Source organism: Amblyraja radiata, chromosome 24 (genome assembly GCF_010909765.2).
Source record: "Amblyraja radiata isolate CabotCenter1 chromosome 24, sAmbRad1.1.pri, whole genome shotgun sequence".
NCBI lineage: Eukaryota > Metazoa > Chordata > Chondrichthyes > Rajiformes > Rajidae > Amblyraja > Amblyraja radiata.
In genome coordinates, this window is record NC_045979.1 from 10428176 (window position 1) to 10444333 (window position 16158).

Sequence of the window (16158 nt, forward strand, 5' to 3'; positions counted from 1 at the left end):
TTAACATATTGTGTATAAATATTATATAAATATACCTGAAACTCGTCAAGACCAAAACCTGCAGATTTTTTTTAAATATGAGAAAAACCTCAATTTTTTTCAGTAGTAAATATCCAATCAATGCACGTTTGACTTTGAGGTCGGACGCAAATTGACCAATCCCGCGCTTTGTTTTATGGTTGCTAGGCAGCGAGGACCCTGGGATCATGGCTGCCTCCTAATTACATCAAAACAATAACAAGGTTTCCAAGGAATATAGGTATTGCTAACCTTGCTGATAATTTTGTTTTTCAATTGATTTGTCTTTATAAAGTTACTAGACTAAATGGGACCTGTTGGGTCCCAGCTTCACACGGCAGGGCAGGTCCCCCAACGCAATATTCCACCTCTCCAACAATTCCAATATTGTTGGCCAGTGAGGAGGGGGGGGGGGTTGCTGGAGCATGGTGTTGCGGGCCGAAGGGACTGGTTTCCAAAGGGCTAGTAGTACATTGTAGGCTAAATGGATTCTTGGGCTGGCAGCTCAGTCACTTCGACCACTCACACACACACACACACACACACACACACACACACACACACACACACACACACACACACTCACAAACATACACATACACTCACAAACATACACACACACATTGACACACACACACACACAAAAACACACACTCACACCAAAACACACACACACACACACACTCACAAACACGTACACATACACACACACACACACACACACACACACACACACACACACACACACACACACACACACACACAGACACTCACACCAAAACTCACACACACACACACACACATACACTCACAAACACATACACACACAGACACACACACACTAACACACACAAACACACACTCACACAGACACTCACACCAAAACACGCGCGCACACACACACACACACACACACACTCACTGACTCACACACCATATATATGGCAGTAAACTTTCTTGAATACTCACATGGCTGAGCGTGGCCTCACCACTTTGGGGTTTCCGCAGTCAGCGGCAGTTCCGCAGTCAGCGTGACCTCTGCATTTACCGGAAATTACACTATCAGTGCGACTTCTGAACTCACTGGAAATTACACAATCAGCCCGACCTAAAAAAGCAATTATTCCTTCCAAACAAAGTCGGACCTAATAAAGCATTGCAGTTTCAAGCACAGGCAGGACATTGCCATTAAGGGCTAACAATATATATATACACACACACATATACATATATATACACACACACGCATATATATATATATATATATATATATATACACACACACACACAAGCACATATATATATATATATACACATATACATATACATACATATAGTATAAGAATATATGGTTTTAAGAGACTGCAGCATGGAATTAAGCTCCCCATGGTGTAATATGGGCATTGGACACTAGATGGCACTTACTTTTTTGATTTCATTTTCTAATTAGTTTAATTAAATAATGTGCAACTTTTGGCACTGACGAGTTATGACTTTTTTCTCAATTATATTTTATCTAAATCTGTGCAAAATTTAATGTATTTCCGAGACATGGGTCACGAAAGTTAAATTCTACACACATTTTCGATGCTCGGCCCACCGCAACTATATGCTGTATGCGACGGCTGATGGGGTGGAAGGTGAGTATAAGGGGGACTCGGGACGTTACGAGAGGGGGAACCACCTCCAAAGTGATCCCACTACTGGCCATATCTTCCCATCTCCACCGCTTTCTGTTTTCCACAGCGACCATTTCCTCTGTAATTACCTGCTCAACTCGTCCTTTCCCACCCAAAGCACCCTCCACCCAGGCACTTTCCTCTGCAATCGCAGGAGATGCAACACCTGTCCCTTTACCTTCCCCCCTCGAATCCATTCAAGGACCCAAACAGTCTTTCCAGGTGAGGCAGACGTTCACTTGCACCTCCTCCAACCTCATCACTGCATCCACTGTTCCAGGTGCCAACTTCTCTACATTGGCGCTACCTAACGCAGGCTCGGTGATCATTCGCTGAGCACCTCGGCTCAGTCCGTCTTAGCCAACCCGATCTCCCGGTGGCCCAGCACCAACTCCCCCCCCCCCATTCCTAATCTGTCCTTTCTCTCCTGGGCCTCCTCCATTGCCAGAGTGAGGCCCAGTGCAAATTGGAGGTTCAGCACCTCATACTTCACTTGGGTAGTTTACACCCCAGCGGTATGAACATTGACTTCTCTAACTTCTGGTAGCCCTTGTTCTCTTGCTTCATTCCCCCCTTCACAGTTCCCTCACTGGTCCCACTGTCTCCGCCTACATTCATTCTTTGTCCTACCCCCTCCCCTGAATAAAGAAGGGTATCGACCTGAAATGTCACCAATTCCTTCTCTCCATAGATGCTGCCTCGCCCGCTGAGTTTCTCTGGCATTTTGTGTCTACTGGCTACTCCCATTTCTCCCCTCCTGCCTGCCCCCATTAACATTCCTTCCTCTGGCTTCACCATTTGCAATTAAAATCCTCCTCAGTCTCACACCAGCGTTTAGCAGCTACAGGCCCGTACGAAGGATGGGGACAGGCGGGGTCGGCAGAGAGCTGTGGAGAGACTGGCTGCCGACAAGACCAAGCCCTTGAACAGCCAGACGGCGAGGTGGTGCAAAGTGGAGCCCAATGGTTTGGGGCAGCTCTGCCTCCGAGGACGGCAGCAACCACGAGCAGCACTCCAGGGTTCACAATCAACCACACCAGCAGCACTCCAGGGTTCCAACCACATGAGCAGCACCCAGCACTCCATCACTCCAAGAAGAAACAGCAGCCTCGCCAACAGCAGCCCACGGTGCACAATAACAACACCAGCAGCACCCAAGGGTGCAAAGTACAGCAGCAGCACCCAGCACTCCAGCAGTCCAACGAGAAACAGCAGCCTCGCCAGCAGCAGCCCACGGTGCACAATAACAACACCAGCAGCACCCAAGGGTGCAAAGTACACCAGCAGCACCCAGCACTCCAGCAATGCCCCTATACTGTAGATATTTTAACTTTATTTACCCATTGTTATTTACAATTAATATAAATTTACCTATTTACCTATTATTGTTCTATTAAATATATTCAATTTTACTTCGAAAAGTTTGTTTCCTTGCAATATTTCTTTAATCTATGATTATTGATTTGGTCGTTGCGAATAATGTATCTTCGACGAATCTTAAGGTTAATTATTTCCTTCATGCAACTCTCCCGAATTTATATTCATGTACTGTAGAATGTTCATTTTTCTCGGGTTGGTAATGAGCATTGAAGGGGAGTAAATATAATTCCACCATCACCCTTATATGTCTATATCTCTTGTTTCCTTTTCCCCTGACTAGTCTGAAGTTGGGTCTCGACCCAAAACGGCACCCATTCCTTCTCTCCAGAGATGCTGGCTATCCTGCTGAGTTACTCAAGCTTTTTGTGTCTACCCTTACATCAAATGTGCTCATTCTCCTTGCCTAGATGGTGACTCTTTTATTTCTGAAGCACCGAGGCTTTTAATTTGTTCGATGGATGGGGAGTGCATAATTGTGGACTGAAATTTCACCCATTCCCTCTCTCTAAAGATGCTGACTGTCCCGCTGAGTTAGCCTAGCATTTTGTGACTATCTTTGGTGTAAACCAGCATTAGCAATTCCTTCCTTATACATATGGAGGTTTTGGGCTGGGTTTGGCCACGTTCGAATCATTTGGCGGATTCTGGGTGCAGGAGGTTTGGAACTGTCTGGGCTGCATTCCAATGGATCCATGAGTGGACCATGATTAGGCTGAATGACACAAGAGGGCAACCAGCAAAAGCAAATGCCTAACAAATGCATAGGGAGGCCAGTGGTGACCAAACTGAACTAGGGTGTGGATTACCGAGGAGTATATTTATTTGTTTTTTTCAGGGCGGCACGGTGGCGCAGCAGTAGAGATGCTGCCTCACAGTACCAGAGACTCAGGATCAATCCTGACTACAGGTGCTGTCTGCACGGAGTTTGTGCATTCTCCCTGTGACCACGTGGGATTTCTCTGGGCACTCCGGTTTCCTCCCACATTCCAAAGATGTACAGGTTTGTAGGGTTAATTGGCTTCTGTAAATTGCCCCTAATCTGTAAAATAGAAATAGTGTATGTGGAACGCTAGTTACTTGCTACACCTTCACAGCCTAATTCATGTAAAAGCACAAATAAATATACAATCATCCGTAACGCCATCAATTAATTGTAATAAATTTATAGTTGGGTGGCATGGTGGTGCAGCAGTTGTGTTGCTGCCTTATTGCGCCAGAGACCTGGGTTTGATCAATTGTCCCCAGTGTGTAGGATAGTGCTAGTGTATGGGATCGCTGGTCGGCGAGGACTTGGTGGGCCGCAGGACCTGCGTCCGCACTGTGTCTCTAAACTAAACTAAATTAAATCCAGTCAATACTGAATGAACTCCAGAAAAACATTGGGTTGAATCTCATACTTATTATATTTGCTTACTACACAGAAGATGGTTATTCGGTCAAATGAGTACACATTCAAGACACATCAATGTGCCATTCTTCCTCATTTCATGAAACCCATTCTCTCTCACATGTTCATCCATGCTACGTTGATTGTCCTGCCACCCACAAGCACTGGGGGCAATGTACAGGAAGTAGCCAATTGACTTACTGGCATATTTCCACTGTAGGTTTTCACTGTACCTGTGACAATAAACAAAACTGAACTAAACGTTGGGGATGTGGGAACAAACTGGAGCACATGGGAAAACCAATGCGGTCATAGAATGTGCAGGAAGGAACTGCAGATGCTGGTTTATACCGAAGATAAGACACTAAATGCTAGAGTAAGTCAGCGGGTCAGGCAGCATCTTTAGAGAAAAAAGAATAGGTGACCTTGCGGGTCATAACCCTTCATTGAGACTGAAACTAGAGATGGAGGGTCGGTAGGGAATAAACTAGAGGTGAGAAAAGTCCAAAACAAATCAGGGCTGGAAACAAATGACCTCAAGAGCCCATAATGGTCCATTGTTGAGGGCGATGTAACAACAAGAGGGATACAAGGATGTCAACGGCGGAACTGGTAGGATGACTAACGTGGGGAAGTGGCGAGAGAGGGGAGAGGATGGAATGCAGGAATACCTGAAGTTACAGAAATCAACATTCATACCGCTGGGTTTGTAAGCTGCCCAAGCGAAATATGTGCTGTTCCAGGAATTTGTATATATCTTCAGCAGTCATGTGCAAACTCCACATGGACATGTCCCCAACAACCCTCACCAACCTCTACGATGCGCCGTAGAAAGCATTCAATCGGGATGCATCACAGCATGGTTATGGGAACAGCTCCATCCAAGACGGCAAGAAATTGCAAAGAGTTGTGGATGTAGCCAAGAGCATCCACAAACATGTTCAGACCTTGTGTGAACTGAACTGGTTTAATATCAGTGCATCTAATCATTAACTCAGGGAGATTTTATAGACTACTTATTTCCTTTGCAACAGCTAATGCATCTCATAACTCCTGATTCGGTAATTTATGCCAGCCAATTCCTGTAATTGATTTCACCATGAGCCTGCCATTAGAACAATTCTGCGGGTAAACAGAAGCAGAGGAAAGCATCCTGAGTAATCATAATTTGTGGAGGTGACTGAATGTTTCATCTCCAATTCATCTCCAATGTTTAGTTTAATTTAGTTTGGTTTAGTTTAGTTTGGTTTGGTTATACAGCAGATACACAGACCCTTTGGTCCACCATGTTCACGCCGACCATCGATCACCTGTTCACACCTGCTCTATCTTATCCCACTTTCGCGTCAACTATAGACAATAGACAATAGGTGCAGGAGTAGGCCATTCGGCCCTTCGAGCCATTCAATGTGATCATGGTTGATCATCCCAAATCAGTACCTCGTTCCTACCTTCTCCCCATATCCCCTGACTCCGCTATTTTTAAGAGCCCTATCTAGCTCTCTCTTGAAAGCATCCAGAGAACCTGCCTCCACCGCCCTCTGAGGCAGAGAATTACACAGACTCGTCACTCTCTGGGAGAAAAACAGTTTCCTCGTCTCCGTTCAGGAGAGACAGTGGATGCTGTTTATTTGGATTTTCAGAAGGCCTTTGATAAGATGCCGCATGTGCTGCTAAACAAGATAGAAGTCCATGGAATTAGAGGCAAGGTATTGGCACAGATAGAAGATTGGCTGACTGGCAGATGGCAAAGAATGAGAAGTAAGGAGGACTTTCCTTGTCGGCTGCCATTGGCTGGTGATGTTCCACAAGGTTTGGTTTTGGGTCGCTACTTTTCATGGTATATGTTAATGATCTGGATAATGGAATTGATGACTTTATGGCTGAGTTTGCAGATGATACAAAGGTAGGTAGAGGGGCTGGTAGTGTTGAGGAAGATGGGATGCTGCAGAAGGACTTGGACAGGTTGGCAGAGTGGGCAAAGACATGGTAAATGCAGCCTAGCAATGTGTACGGTCATGCACTTTGGTAAAAGAAATAAAGGCGTAGACTAGTTTCTAAATGTGTCAGTAATCAAAGGTTCAAAGGGACTTGGGAATGCTGGTGTAGGTTTCCCAAAAGGCAAATTTGCAGGTTAAGTCAAATTAAGGAAGACAAATGCAAGGTTAGTGTTCATTTCCAGGAGACTCGTATGTAAAAGCAAGGATGTAATGCTGAGGCTTTATTAGGTGCTCGTGAGACCACATTTTGAATAATGTGAACAGTTTTGGGCCCCATATGTGAGGAAGGATGTGCTGGCTTCACAGAGGGTCCAGAGGAGGTTTACAAGAATGAGCCCAGGAATGATTGGGTTAATGTGTGAGGAGTGCTTGAAGGTTCTGGGCCTATACACGCTGCAGTTTAGAAGGACGAGGGAGGGGATCTCATTGAAACCTACTGGATAATGAAAGGCCTAGACAGAGTAGACATGGTAAGGATGTTTTCTGTGATAGGAGAGTCTAGAACCAGAGGGCACAGCCTCAGATTAAAAGGACATACCGTCAAAATGGAGAAGAGGAGGAATTTCTTTAGCCAGAGGGTGGTGCATCTGTGGAATTCATTGCCACAGAGGGCTGTGGAGGCTAGGACATTGGGCATATTTAAGGCAGAGATAGTTTTTTGATTAGGAAGGGCATCAAACATTATGGGGAACAGGCAGGAGAATGGGGTTGAGAGGGAAAAGTAGATCAGGCATGATTGAATGGTGGAGTAGATTTAATGGTCTGAAAGGTCTATTTCTGCTCCTATGACATGGTCTTATAAGAGCAGATCAGAGCATCAGCATTCTGAAAGAAGTGACTCGGCTCCTGATACTCCTATCCACCCTCTATAAAGTGCAAGTCAAGAGTGTGATGAAGTATTCTCCACTTGTCTCGGAGTGTACGCCTCCAACAGTACTCAGGAAGATCAACACTGCAGCCTGTCCACAATGCGCTGCACTGTTGGTACACTGAAACTGCAGATTATAACATCTTCAAAGTGCACTGCCACCACTCAATTGGGCCGCTCTGACATTACCTCCTAAACCCGCAATTTCTATCACCAAGAAAGACAAGTGCTTCATCCGCATAAGAATAATAGCATCTGCAGTTTCCCCTTCAAGTTATACATAATCCTAACTTGGAAATATAATTTCATTCTCTCATTCCTTGAACATCTTCCTCTCAGCCTTGGGGTGGCAAAATGGCTCAGCTGGTGGACCTACTGCCTCACAGGGCGGCACAGTGGTGCAGCAGTAGAGTAGCTGCCTTACAGCACCAGAAACCTAGGCTACATCCTGAATATAGGTGCTGAATGTACAAAGTTTCAGTGTTCTCCCTGTGACCGCATGGGTTTTCTCCGGGTGCTCCAAGATTCCACCCACAATCCAAAGGCATGCAGGTTTGTAGGTTAATTGACTGCTGTAAAAATTGTTCCTGGTGTGTTGGATAGAACTAGTGTACGTGTTCCTCCGCAGGTTCCCGTTTCCTCCCACATCCCAAAGACATGTGGGTCGTGAGAATTCGTAGACATAATCGTAGGAGTTCGTGAACATAGTCATGGAAGGTCGTGGGAGTTTGTAGATTACCACCATCTTGATCTTTTTTTTAGGTCCTTTAAACTCGGCAGAGGTTTTGAATTAAGTTATATATTCTCCCAACTTCTTCTGGGGCAACGGAAAGCACTGGGTCTCTGCAGCCGTCCTGAGTCTCCCGATCGAGGAGGGCAGTCAGTCGCTGGTGTGCACTCGCACCAAGTTGGCGGCTCTCCGCCTCAGGACCTTGCAGAGATACCTGTACTCAGGGCATCCTCCCAGGTGGCACGTGCTGGCGACGCACTTTTTCCAACGGAGCCGCTTCCTTCAAGGAGGTATGCGGATCCCGATGGTGGGCGCCAGTTGTGCGGTCCTGATGGGGATGCCCGGCTTCTACAGGGACTTGTTGAGAGTCTGGAACCTGGTTGCCGTTGACCGGGCCCCCCCTCCGCCGTGCCCGGGTGCAGATAGAAAGGGAATACGCCCTGTCTACGGGCACACTGAGAGAGTTCCGCGACCGCTGGGCACCGAGGAGGGTTGAATGTATCCTGGACAAGGATTGCAATATAGTTGTTTAGCAGTTGCTTAGCATATTTGTTTGTCTTGTATTATGGTGGTGTTTTGTTTTATTGTATTGTAAATACTATTTTAATATTTGAATAAATATTTTTGATTAAAAAAGAATAAAAAATAAAAAAGCTGGTTACCAAGCTCACGGAACTGGGCCCCTGCGCATCCCTCTGCACCTGGATCCCCGACTTCCTCATCCACAGACCACAGTCTGTTCGAATTGGAGGAACCACTTCATCCTCAGTAACAATTAGTACAGGAGCACCTCAGGGCTGCGTGCTCAGCCCCATGCTTTACTCACTCTATACCCATGACTGCGTAGCCGGACATAATGCTTGTCAACGGACATAATGCTCATCAAGTTTGCCGACGACACCACTGTGGTTGGACGAATCATAGATGGGGACGAGACAGAGTATAGAAGTGAGATTGAATGACTGACCAAATGGTGCCAGCACAACAACCTGGTTCTCAACATCAGTAAGACCAAGGAACTGATTGTGGACTTTGGTAGGGGAAGGATGAGGACCCACAATCCTGTTTATATCAATGGGAAGATGGTGGAAAGGGTCAATGACTTCAAATTCCTGAGCGTGCATATATCAGAAGATCTTTCCTGGACCCAGCACACCGATGCAATTGTAAAGAAGGCGCATCAGTGACTACTTCCTGAGAAGTTTACGGAGATTCGCATGACAACGAGGATTCTCCTAAACATCTACAGGTGCACGGCAGAGAGCATGCTGACTGGTTGCATCGTGGCCTGGTTTGGCAACTTGAACGTCCAGGAGCGAAAAAGTCTACAAAACGTTGTGCCCACTGCCCAGTTGATCACTGGCTCTGACCTCCCCACCGTAGAAGGGATCTATTGTAGTCGCTGCCTCAAAAAGGCAGCCAAAATCATCAAGGACCCACACCATCCTGGCCACACACTCATCTCACTATTGCCATCAGGAAGAAGGTTTAAGCCTGAAAACTATAATGTCCAGGTTCAGGAACAGCTTCTTCCCTACAACCATCAGGCTATTAAACACAACAACGAATAAGCTCTGAGCTCTGAACTGCAAAGGACTAGATTATTATTTGTTATTTGCACTATATTTGTTATTTATTGAACTTTTTATTTTTTTCCCCCATTATGTACGATGTTTACATATTCACATATTCTGTTGTGCTGCAGCAAGTAAGAATTTCATTGCCCCGTCCGGGACATATCTTGACTCTTGAGAACAGGGTACAGAGGTAACTTTGGATATTTGAAAGATGTATTTTATTTCATCTCAAATGGATTTGTGCAGTAAATAGTTTGCCTGATTTGCTGTGGAAATGGGAAATGAAAGAGGCGATTTGTATCATCGTGTGATCTGTGGATGTTATTTACTGAGGTGACAACGTTTCCATCACCCTTTGTGGAAGAGGTAAGAGGAGCGGCATTGATGTGGCAGGGTCCCATTGATGAGGTCACAAGGGACAATAGGTGCAGGAGTAGCACCGCCATTTAATATGATCATGGCTGATCATCCCCAATCAGTACCCCGTTCCTGCCTTCTCCCCATATCTCCTGACTCCGCTATTTTTAAGAGCCCTATCTAGCTCTCTCTTGAAAGCATCCAGAGAACCTGCCTCCACTGCCCTCTGAGGCAGAGAATTCCACAGACTCACAACTCTCTGTGAGAAAAGGTGTTTCCTCGTCTCCATTCTAAATGGCTTACTCCTTATTCTTAAACTGTGGCCCCTGGTTCTGGACTCCCCAACATCGGGAACATGTTTCCTGCCTCTAGCATATCCAAGCCCTTAACAATCTTATATGTTTCAATGAGATATCCTCTCATCCTTCTAAACTCCAGATTGTACAAGCCCAGCTGCTCCATTCTCTCAGCATGTGACAGTCCCACCATCCCAGGAATTAACCTTGTAAACCTACGCTGCACTCCCTCAATAGCAAGAATGTCCTTCCTCAAATTAGGGGACCAAAACTGCACACAATACTCCAGGTGTGGTCTCACTAGGGCTCTGTACAACTGCAGAAGGACCTCTTTGCTCCTATATTCGATTCCTATTGTTATAAAGGCCAACATGCCATTCGCTTTCTTCACTGCCTGCTGTACCTGCATGCTTACTTTCATAAATTGTACATCCCCTTTTCCCAACTTGACGCCATTTAGATAGTAATCTGCCTTCCTGTTTTTGCAACCAAAGTGGATAACCTCACATTTATCCACATTAAACTTCATCTGCCATGCATCTGCCCACTCCCCCAACCTGTCCAAGTCACCCTGCATTCTCATAGCATCCTCCTCACAGTTCACACTGCCACCCAGCTCTGTGTCTTCTGCAAATTTGCTAATGTTACTTTGAATCTCTTCATCCAAATCATTGATGTATATTGTAAATAACTGCGGTCCCAGCGCCAAGCCTTGCGGTACCCCACTAGTCACTGCCTGCCATTCTGAAAGGGACCCCTACTCTTTGTTTCCTGTCTGCCAACCACTTCTCTATCCATGTCAGCACTCTACCCCCAATACCATGTGCCCTAATTTTGCCCACTAATCTCCTATGTGGGACCTTATCAAATGCTTTCTGAAAGTCCAGGTACACTACATCCACTGACCCTCCCTTGTCCATTTTCCTAGTCACATCTTCAAAAAATTCCAGAAGATTAGTCAAGCATGATTTCCCCTTTGTAAGTCCATGCTGACTCGGACCAATCCTGTTACTGCTATCCAAATGTGCGGCAATCTCATCTTTTATAATTGACTCCAGCACCTTCCCCACCACCGATGATAGGCTAACTGGTCTATAATTCCCCGTTTTCTCTCTCCCGCCTTTCTTAAAAAGTGGGATAACATTAGCCTCCCTCCAATCCACAGGGACTGATCCTGAGTCTATTGAACATTGGAAAATTATCACCAATGCATCCACGATTTCTAGAGCCACTTCCTTAAGTACCCTGGGATGCAGACCGTCAGGCCCTGGGGTTTTGTCAGCCTTCAGTCCCATATTCTATCCAACACCATTTCCTGCCTAATGTGGATTTCCTTCAGTTCCTCTGTCACCCCAGATCCTCTGGCCACTACTATATCAGGAAGATTGTTTGTGTCCTCCTTAGTGAAGACAGATCCAAAGTACCTGTTCAACTCATCTGCCATTTCCTTGTTCCCCATAATAAATTCACCTTTTTCGGTCCATTGATGAGGTCACGGGGAGTCACAAGGGGTCCATTGATGAGGTCAGGGGAGCCGTTGATATGGTGACAGTTACGTCCCTGCTCCAGCCCACAGTCAACTGGACGAACCATCAGTGAAGCATGATGCGCAGAGTACTGCTTTCGACTCTGGTCACGTTGGCTGTAATGGGCGCCTTGCTCACCTTCATGAACCAGGAGGACGACTTGGCTTACTGCTCGGACACAGCCCCCTGCTCCCTGGCCTTCCTGTCAAACAACCCACTCAGCCTGCGTTGCCCGAGTGCCACAGAAGTACCGGAAGACTCCATCTACTGGCAGTACCAAGACCTTAGCCAGCCTCAAGCAAAACCCCGCACCTTCATCAGATCCGGGCACTTGAGGCAGCACCGCAGGGCGATGGGCAAACTGGGAAGGCGAGCCAATCTACGGAGCGGCTCCTTGATCATGAACAAGGCGGAGACCTCAGACACGGGCCTGTACCTGTGCAGGTCGGCTAATTCCACCCTAGCCGCCTACCAGGTGGATGTGCAGGACTCGTCTCTGCTTTACGTGTCCCACCAAGGGCTGGGGGAGAGCACAATGTCAAACCAGAGCCTGAGGGTTAACTTGGGCTCTTCCCAGCACATGGTCAAGCTCTACACCCGCTGGGGACCATGGCAGGACTGTGACCGGTGCAACATAATAGGGGAGCAGAAGGTGATGGGCTTCTGTTACGCCAAACTAAGCCAGGACATCGATGAGGACAAGGACGAGGACGAGGGCGAGGCACTGGAGGTGAATGGCGTCACCTTGCCCTGTGGCCTAATGGAGCTGCACATTGGGCAGTCCTTGCCCCGGCGCGGCGCCGAGCTCCACTACCAATGGTGCCGCGAGCCGTGCGAGAAGGAGGAAATACCAGTGGGGTTGCCGGAGATTGGCGATTGGTCGGTGGTTGGGTCAGGAGCCTGCGATCGACTGGGTGGAGCCTCGCAAAATAATACAGCAGTTGATGTACCATGACATCCTTGACAACGCCCGGATGACATGCCCGGGGGCGTCAGTGTACACGCCCGTTCTCTGGCAGCGCGACTCCACCTTTATCACCCGAAGTGGCAGCAGTGACGGGAGACACCGGCTGGTCGACGCCATGGGAGGCGGCATCTACGAAATACAAAACGTGATGCCCTCCGACCGCGGCATCTACCGCTGCTGGGTGCATGGGCGTAGGGTCGCCTCATTCCACCTCGAGACGCCCGAGATGCCAGTGGTACGCCGCCACATCAACCGGCGACTGCTTAAAGGCATAGCATACATCGTCGGCACGATCGCCATGCTCTTCGTGTTCAGCGCCATGGCTGAGATGGTGCACGACTAATTATTTGCGATCTTCCTGTACAACTGCCTCCTCAAGACCACATAAAGACCACGAGACATAGGGGCAGAATTAGGCCCATCTCCGCCATTTTATCGCGGCTGATTCATTTTTCCCTCTCCCCATATTCTTCTGCCCTCTCCCCATAATCATTTTTAACATTAATAATTAATTATCCATCCCTCAAGGACTTGGCCTCTCGTGCCCCAGGCCATGGATGACGCAGCTGGGCTGCAGCAGCAGGGGCAAATGAACAACTGGGCTGCGTTGGCTCCAGTGGAGCTGCAGTGTGAATAACATTGGTGCACGTGGGCTGCTTTAGCAAAATCAACATGCTGCATGGTAGAGTGCCGACTGCATTGCTGCTGTGCCAGTGACCATGCTGCATTGGAGCACCGTGGGAGCAATGCCACCACATTCAACAGTCACTGCCCGCTTAGCTGCTCTAGGGGCAGAGCTGCACTGGACACAGCCCTGGGCGGCATGCATGTGAGCTTGCTGCAGTGAAGGGACAGAGGCAGCACAATGGAACCTGGTGCAACAGCTCGATTGGTGTGTTAGCAGACAGCTACGGCGCTGCATTTGGTGACTGCTCTGCTCGTGAACCTGGCTTGCATTGGAAGAATGGCACCCTAGGTGTGTTAAAGGGAACTCTGAAAGAACTGCAGTGGCTGGTAAAATCGAAGGTAGACACAAAATGCAGCATCTTTGGAGAGGGGTCGAGACCCTTCTTCAGACTGATGAGCGGATAGGACAAAGAAGATAGTGGAACTAATGGCAGAACTGAGGTGTGTGGGGTGAGGGAGGAAATGAAGAGAGAGGGCAAGGGCTATCTGAAGTTCGAGAAGTCAATGTTCATACTGCTGGGGTGTAAACTAACCAAGTGAAATACGGTGCATTCAGAAAATATTCAGACCCCTTCACTTTTTCCACATTTTGTTACGTTACAGCCCTATTCATTTTTTTAAATCATCAATCTACACAGGTACGGGCTCTGGCTGGGCCACTGAAGGACATTCATGGCCACTCCAACTTTGTCTTGGCTATGTGCTGTTGGAAGGTGAACCTCCGCTCCAGTCTGAGGTCCAGAATGCTCTGGAGCAGGTTTTCATCAAGGATCTCGCTGTACTTTGCTCTGTTCCACTTTCCCTGGATCCTGATTAGTCTCCTGCCGCTGAAAAACATCCCCACAGCATGATGCTGCCACCACCATGCTTCACTGTGGGTATGGTATTGGCCAGGTGATGAGCGATGCCTGGTTTCCTCCAGACATGGTGCTTGGCATTCAGGCCAAAGAGCTCCATCAGGTTCTTGGTCACCTCCCAGACCAAGGCCCTTCTCCCCCGATTGCTCGGTTTGGCCGGGCGGCCAGCTCTATGAGGAGTCCTGGTGATTCCAAAGTTCTTACATTTAAGAATGACGGAGGCCACTGTGCTCTTCAGGACCTGCAATGCTGCAGAAATTGTTTTATACCCTTCCCCAGATCTGTGTCTCGACACAATCCTGTCTCGGAGATCTACAGACAATTTCTTTGTCTTCATGGCTTGGTTTTTGCTCTGACATGCACTGCCAACTGTGGGACCTTATACAGGCAGATGTGTGCCTTTCCAAACCATGTCCAATCAATTTAATTTACCACTGGTGGACTCCAATCAAGTTGTAGAAACATCTCAAGGATAATCAATAGAAACGGGATGAACCCAAGCAATTTTGTGTGATATTTCAGTTATTTATTTTTAATTACTTTACAAAAATTTCTAAACAGCTTTTTTCACTTCTTCATTCTGCGGTATTGTGTGTAGATTGATGATTAAAAAAATGAATCAATTTAAAAATCAGGCTGTAAGTAACAAAATGGGGAAAAAGTGGTCTGAATATTTTCTGAATGCACTTTATGAGCTGCTGTTCCTCAAATTAGTGCTGGGCCTCTCTCTGACAATGGAGGAGGCCCAGGACAGAGAGGTCAGATTCGGAATGGGAGGAGGAGTTGAAGTGCTGGGCTACCGGGAGATCAGCTTGGTTGAGGCGGACTGAGCCGAGATGTTCAGCGAATGATTGCCGAGTCTGTGCTTGGTCTCGCCAATGTAGAGAAGTTGACACCTAGAACAGCGGATGCAGTAGATGAGGTTGGAGGTGGTACAAGTGAACCTCTGCCTCACCTGGAAAGACTGTTTGGGTCATTTGGATGGAGTCGAGGGGGAAAGGTAAAGGGACAGGTCTTGCATCTCCTGCAGTTGCAGAGGAAAGTGTCTATGCCCCTGTCCCACTAGGAGACATGAACGGAAACCTCTGGAGACTTTGCGCCCCACCCAAGGTTTCCGTGCGGTTACCGGAGGTTCCCGGAGGTTTTTGTCAGTCTCCCTAATGGTCGAAAGTGGTTTCCGGTTCTTCTATGTTCCGGCGATTATTTCAAAAAATTTAAAACCGGCCGAGACTAAAAATAGGTTGCCGTTTTAAAAATCGGTAATTTTTTAGTCGAAGCCGGTTGCGATGCTAGTTGAAGGTGGTTGCCGGAGGTTGCAGGTAGCCTTCCAATACCTGCAACCTGTTACCGATTTTTAAAATGGCAACCTATTTTTAGTCGCGGCCGGTTTTAAATTTTTTGAAATAATCGCCGGAACATACAAGAACCGGAAAAGCACTTTCGACCATTAGGGAGACTGACAAAAACCTCCGGGAACCGCACGGAAACCTTGGGTGGGGCGCAAAGCCTCAAGAGATTTCCGTTCAGGTTTCCTAAGTGGGACAGGGGCATGAGGAGGGAATGGAGGGAACGGTCATTGTGGAAAGCAGAAAGGGGAAGATACGGCCAGCAGTGGGATCCCTTTGGAGGTGGCAAAAATGTTGGAGGATTGTGGGCGGAGGAGCTTTTTTGTTCAAGTTTGTGACCCAACTCACGGAACTACCTGAATTTTTAACATATTGTGTATAAATATTATATAAATATACCTGAAACTCGTCAAGACCAAAACCTGCAGATTTTTTTAAAATATGAGAAAAACCTCAATTTTTTTCAGAGTAGTAAATATCCAA

General features: G+C 47.1%; 1 protein-coding gene across 1 annotated transcript in view; it reads left to right on the plus strand.

Moving 5' to 3' along the window:
- Positions 1 to 12773, plus strand: part of LOC116986560 (protein FAM187B-like) — a 33163-nt gene extending 20390 nt beyond the window's left edge. Inside the window, exon 3 of the mRNA XM_033042157.1 lies at positions 11784 to 12773. Within this exon, the coding sequence (XP_032898048.1) occupies positions 11895 to 12773 (879 nt within the window). The 5' untranslated portion in view covers positions 11784 to 11894. The remainder of the gene's footprint in view (positions 1 to 11783) is intronic.
- The last annotated feature ends 3385 nt before the right edge of the window (positions 12774 to 16158 follow it).